Source organism: Quercus suber, unplaced genomic scaffold, assembly GCF_002906115.3.
Source record: "Quercus suber isolate HL8 unplaced genomic scaffold, Cork oak 2.0 scaffold_419, whole genome shotgun sequence".
Classification (NCBI taxonomy): Eukaryota; Viridiplantae; Streptophyta; class Magnoliopsida; order Fagales; family Fagaceae; genus Quercus; species Quercus suber.
The window spans coordinates 171,770-177,769 of NW_027069870.1; the positions used below are offsets into that span (position 1 = coordinate 171,770).

General features: G+C 34.8%; 1 protein-coding gene across 2 annotated transcripts; it reads left to right on the plus strand.

Moving 5' to 3' along the window:
- The first annotated feature begins 2,182 nt into the window (after window positions 1-2,182).
- On the plus strand, window positions 2,183-5,783 carry LOC112026147 (cysteine-rich receptor-like protein kinase 3). Of its 2 annotated transcripts, XM_024058831.2 has the most exons (7): window positions 2,185-3,239; window positions 3,654-3,764; window positions 3,977-4,116; window positions 4,206-4,416; window positions 4,515-4,749; window positions 5,028-5,172; window positions 5,283-5,783. In XM_024058831.2, the coding sequence occupies exons 1-7, from the start codon at window positions 2,447-2,449 to the stop codon at window positions 5,517-5,519; spliced, it is 1,872 nt and encodes a 623-aa protein (XP_023914599.2). In that variant the 5' UTR covers window positions 2,185-2,446; the 3' UTR covers window positions 5,520-5,783. The 2 variants fall into 2 exon arrangements, with proteins under 2 accessions (XP_023914600.2, XP_023914599.2); XM_024058832.2 differs by lacking the exon at window positions 3,654-3,764 and having other exon boundaries at window positions 2,183-3,239.
- Window positions 5,784-6,000: the final 217 nt, after the last annotated feature.

Below are 6,000 nucleotides of genomic sequence, written 5' to 3' on the forward strand. Positions count from 1 at the left end.
TTCCCATACCCCAACCCACCAAAAGCCCCCAATTCTCAAACTTTTTTTATTTTCCAACACTTTCTCAGCATCCAAACGGTAAGGTTGTTTATAAATCCTCTTTGGCAGCCAATAAAATGTACCACAAGCAACAAGGTCAAAATTACATATATAAACAGTTCAAAAATTTTCCTTTCTTCTTTCTTCCATATCACAAACTTTCTCGACAACCAAACAGAAAACTAAATATTACTTATAGAACCGGCCTAATAATTCTCATAGTTGAGGTCATTCATTCACTTCCCATACTCCAACCCACCAAAACTCCCCAATTCCCAAAGTTTGTTTTTTATTATTTTCCTACACTTTCCCAGCATCCGAACAGAAACATTACCGGGAATTCGATCACTTTGGCAATCTCTTGGAGCAAACCCGGGGATACGCCGAGAAAGTCCTTGCCGGGGTCACTGTGAATCGGAACTCCGAGCTTGGAGAGCCTCCAAACGCCTTCGAATTTGTTGTCGACCGTAGTTAGGGTTAGGGTTTGCTTTCGCTTTTGTTTCAGCTTCTTCTTCTCCGAAGGGTAGCGTTGCTTACCGGTTCTCTTGGCGCAGAGGATTCGGGGTGTTTGGGAACGGGAATAAGGGAGCCTTGGGATTGGAAAGGGGAGTCCACGGTTAGGGTTTGGAGGGTGGTGGAGAGTTTGGAGATGGAGAGGAACAAGGTTGGAAGGAAGAAGAGACATTGAGGAAGTGAAGTGAGTGAGAGCAGCTCGTTCCACTCTGGGTTTGGGATAAGGTAAACTCTATAGTCTATACGGGAAAAAAAAAAAAAGAATAAAACGAGGGAAAGAAACGTCATGTCGTAATGTAAACATAACGATCGGCACAATTGCAACGGTTAAAAAGGTTTAAAAAGTCCATAACAACTCTGCGACTCCTTATATAACTCTTTTTTTTTTTATGTGAATTTTAAAATTTTAATTATTTAATTTAATGTTTTTTATATTCTTAAAATGTGAATAAAATTTCATTTAAATCAGATATTAGTTATTGTTCGATTAATAAATTTTCTTTTTGTACATAATTTTACTTCGCACGTGTAATGAGGATTTTTTTTTTTTTTTTTGGGTTTAGTGAAAACCTTGGGCTTAGTAGTCATATTTTATAGCCAAAAAAAAAAATTGTCTTTATTTTTTTTATATATTTTTTTTGTAATTTTGAAAATCTAATTTATAAATTGATAAAGTAATTTGAAAATCAATAAGAGAAGGACTTTACTTTTTAGACAATGTTTTAATATGAGTTAGAGTTGTATTTTTATCGAATTGTCATTTAATTTTATTTTTGCATAAACATAAGGGTATAGAGACATTTTTTAATCAAAAAAATGAGAATCTCAAATAGGAAAAGATCCTTATTTAAGGAGCTCTCTCTGTTTGAATTCCTCATTTTTTTAGTTTAAAAATACTTCTACATTTCTATATTTAAGTAGAGACAAAACTAAATGATACTCTAGTAAAATATAATTTTATAAAATAAAATAATTAAAATTAATTCTTATATAATACTGGCATTTTTTTTTTATTTAAAAAATTGCCCCCTTGTCCAACTGTGCCTCCGTACCTGCACCATCCTACCATATCTCTGACTTTCGGGGCAGGTGGGTCAATGGCTGCTGGTTCAAAGTCATTCTTCAAATGAAAATATCGACTTCACAGGAGATTATTGTATGCCGGCAGACCCCTCTCTCCCGATGTGAGTTTTTTTGCTACGTGTGATAGGGGAGAAGTACAACGTTAACATTCCTTTTCAAAAAATCTGGTACTACAAAAAACAATAAAAGGGAATCATTTTTGCCACAATTTTTTGTATGTGACGTAATTTGTGAAGGAAAACTGATAAGATTCGTATGAAAGTAATAAAACATAATAAAATTACAACAAAAGTTGAGTTTTTTGGGTACTAGAAAAACTTTATACTTTTTCAAACTTCACCTGCCTCGTATTTTTTCACAATTTATTGTCAATTAGTCCTTCCACGTGTAACATTCCCTATGGATGCTTTAAAAATCAATGCTTTGAACTGTTTGTTTTTTGAATTGAAGTCAACCAAAACAGACAAACTCTCCCAAAAATGAAAAGATTGAGTTACTTTTGGTGTTTCTAAAAGCAAAATTCCACCTTTACAATTACAGAGAAATTATAGAAAAACCTCTAGTTTATTTTTAGATGAATTTCTTTTTCAGTTTATTTGGTTTATCTGGCTTACTCTTCTTAAGTACAATTATTTTTTTCCACATATTTTTAAGCACACCTGAAGTAATCTTATTTTATTAGATCTCTTAGATTTCATATATCAGTCTTTGACTTCAATTTCCCAACTAAGATTTCATATAATTCCCAACTCTTTCAGCCAAGCACAATGCATGTTGATCAATTCTCAACAATTTTATATCCATTTTTCTAATGAATATTCTATGTCCAACTTCAATGTCTTACTCTTACTCAATCTTTGTTCTTCTTATCTTCTTATGTTTCTTTGTAAACCCTTCTCTTTCTGACCCAAGAATCACACACACTACTGCCATATGCAGCAACAGAACTGCCTCAATTCCTGAGCGCGAAAGCTTCATAGCAAACTATTTGGCAACCATGGTTACAGCTACCCGTCTAGTTGCCACACAAAGATATGCAGCAGTGGTGAATGGGACAGGTAATACCACAGTTTATACGTTTGGTGAGTGCATGAAAGATCTCTCTCAAACAGACTGTAATCTCTGCTTTGCACGGTGCAAGAATTTGGTCCAAATGTGCGGTCCATTTTCAAGAAGCAGACGTGGTGGCAGGCTTTTCTTGGACGGGTGTTATGTTAGGTACGATGATTACTCTTTCTTCAATGAGACTTTGGATGTGCAAGACACAACCGTGTGTGAGACACAAGATTTTGTGGGGAACCATACTGTTTTTGCCGCTAATGTAAAAGTGTTGGCGAGGAATTTGAGCGTGGAAGCACCTAAGAATGATAATTTCTTCGTGGGGTTTGTGAATAAAGGATATATTACAGTTTATGGGTTGGCTCAGTGTTGGGAATCAGTAAGTGGGAGTGCTTGTGAGGATTGCTTGGCCAAGGCGGTCTCTAACATTGGGTCATGTACTCCAAAGGAAGAAGGGAGGGTCTTGAATGCTGGTTGTTACATGAGGTATTCCACTCAAAAGTTCTATTATAATTCGAGTGATCTGGTTGGAGGACATAATCATGGTGAGTTTTGTTTCTTTTTTCTTATTTCAAATGATTCTGTCTGGATTTGTAATTTCCTTTTTTTAGATCATCAAAGCAATTAGTCTTACTTTTTCTTATTAATTAGGTTCATCAATGATTTGTGTTGGAACTGTGTTTGAACTCTAGAGTTGAGAGTTTGGTCTTCAATCTCTATCTAGAATTCTCTATGAACATAAACCAAATTGGTAACTGCATAAGCACTTTGTTATTAATATGATAGAAAACCCCTTCAAACATAAGAAAAATTCTACTAATGACCCCACAATCAATTTGTATAATTATCCTGTCACAGAAATTAGAATTCTTTTTGCTTACTTATATACATTTAAAAAGCGCTTTAATTTCATTTCTCATTAATATTGTTTACAAAGTAATATGGTTAATCTTTGTTAGAAAACCTCTCTGCTATTACTTTGGCTGCAACGACTTCAGCTTTGGCTCTCGTGTTGATTATCACAACTGTTGTTATTATTGCGAGGAAAAATGTATTGAGGAAGAGGAAAGGTACATATGTTTTATATTTAGATTTTGAAGGACTATTTGTGATTCGCTTTTAATCTTAAGTGGTTGTTCGGTTGATCAGCCTTATGAAATGGAGGTTACTGGTTTAAATTTCCCACTCCCTTTGCAACCATATTCACTCATTCAAAAGGAAAAAGGATTATGTCTTAATTATTGAGTTAATATATAGCCTAATTTTCTGGCATTTGTTTCAGTGAGAAAGCAATTAGGAGGTCTGTTGTCCAGCTTATACAAGTCCAAACTCAATTTTTCATATGAAAGTCTGGAAAAGGCGACAAATTACTTCCACAATTCCAATAAGCTCGGACAAGGAGGCTCTGGTTCAGTTTACAAAGTAACTTCAAGTTTCATTTTCTACCGTTTTTGAAGGAATAAGAATTTTGTACTTAAAATTAACTAGGTAGATTTCTTTGTGTTATTCAGGGAATTTTGCCGGATGGAAAGGTTGTTGCTATTAAGAGGCTCTTCTTCAAAAATCCACAATGGGTGGATGATTTCTTTAATGAAGTCAATTTGATCAGTGGCATCAATCATAAAAATCTAGTGAAGCAGTTAGGATGCAGCATTACAGGTCCTGAAAGCCTTCTTGTTTATGAATATGTGCCAAATCAAAGCCTTCATGACCACTTTTCTGGTATTAATCTAATCTTAAACTCCTGTTCATGTAAGAATATTGCTCTTTCTTATTCAGTTCAGTTACTTGCCCTCCTTTTGATTTGACTTTTGAGTCAGTTAAAGAGAATCTTCGGCTGCTGAGGTGGGATGTAAGGTTTAAGATCATATTGGGAACAGCTGAGGGCTTGGCTTATCTTCATGAGGAATCAAATTTGAGAATTATCCATAGAGACATAAAATTAAGCAATATTCTGCTTGATGGGGATTTCGAGCCAAAGATTGCAGATTTTGGACTTGCTAGATTATTTCCAGGAGATAAGACTCACATAAGCACTGAGATTGCTGGCACACTGTAAGTGCCTAGACCTATTTTCTCACAATCTTGCACTTATTTTCAGTTTTGGCACTATGTAGGAATGTGTAAATTTGCATACTATTACTAGGAGCATGTGCCTTGTCGTCTACTTTAAATCTTTGTTATGCATTGGTAAATACTATTCACCTTGGGAACAAAAAGAGTGTAGTGCTCTTTCTTCTTTTCTGTCATAGATTGGCGATTTTCCTCACTGCTATGCAATATTGAAGCTATTATCTCTAATTACATATCCATTTCTCAATGTACATCTTTAGCGGTTACCTGGCTCCAGAGTATATGGTTCATGGCAAGTTAACTGAGAAGGCAGATGTATATAGTTTTGGAATTCTTGTCCTTGAAGTTGTATGTGGAAAGAGAAATAATTCGTTTTCTCAAAATTCTCATTCTATCCTACAAATGGTAAATCTTTTTACCTGGCATACCACCAATTCATGTTTCAGAGAAATAATTTTCTTTTTTCAAGAATCAAGACAGAAATCATTAACAAAACTTTTGTATTTCTTTATAAGGTTTGGAATCTTTATGGAACGGGTAAGCTATGTGAAGCTGTTGATCCAATCTTAGAGGCTAATTTTGAAGAAGTGGAGGCTTCCCGATTACTTCAAGTAGGGCTGCTTTGTGCACAAGCATCGGCAGAGCTAAGGCCATCAATGTCAGTAGTTGTGAAAATGCTAACTGATAATCATGAAATTCCTCAACCAACACCTCCACCGTTTATTAATTCTAGCATTGGAGAAAGTGGCTAATTTGTTTGACACAACATGATAGAAGATGTTTGATAAAGCCTAGGAGAACATGTTACTTCAAATACAACCTTACTTTATGCTCTTTCATAGGAACCCCATGTCACCAGGTGTGGCTGTTGCCAACTCCAAACTAATGGCTTTTCAGAACTTCATTCTATTGTTTTTCCTTCTTGAATTAGTGCAGAGGATGCTTTGCTCTAAAGATTACATTATCCTGACCTTATATGGCTTAGGTGATTAGGTCCGCTGTTTCTTTTTGTAATAGTCCTTGGTGATCCTAGTGAATATCTTTCGATACAAAGTGATTTAAATGCTAAAAATACTGTTTTAGAACTAAATTGTTGTAAAAAAGAATTAGATTGTTCACTTTGTATTTTAACAACGTCCATACATACAATGTCAATAAACCTAAAGGAAAAAATATCGTTTCACATTTGTTATTTTACACTCCATACATACAATTTCCATAATTTTACTTTTT

What these genes read in the sequence shown, in the direction of transcription:
- LOC112026147 (XM_024058831.2), top strand. Translation starts at nt 2,447, where the DNA reads ATGAATATTCTATGTCCAACTTCAATGTCTTACTCTTACTCAATCTTT. An exon ending in GGTTGGAGGACATAATCATG is followed by an intron (nt 3,240 to 3,653) that starts GTGAGTTTTGTT and finishes AATCTTTGTTAG; the next exon opens with AAAACCTCTCTGCTATTACT. An exon ending in GCTCTGGTTCAGTTTACAAA is followed by an intron (nt 4,117 to 4,205) that starts GTAACTTCAAGT and finishes TGTGTTATTCAG; the next exon opens with GGAATTTTGCCGGATGGAAA.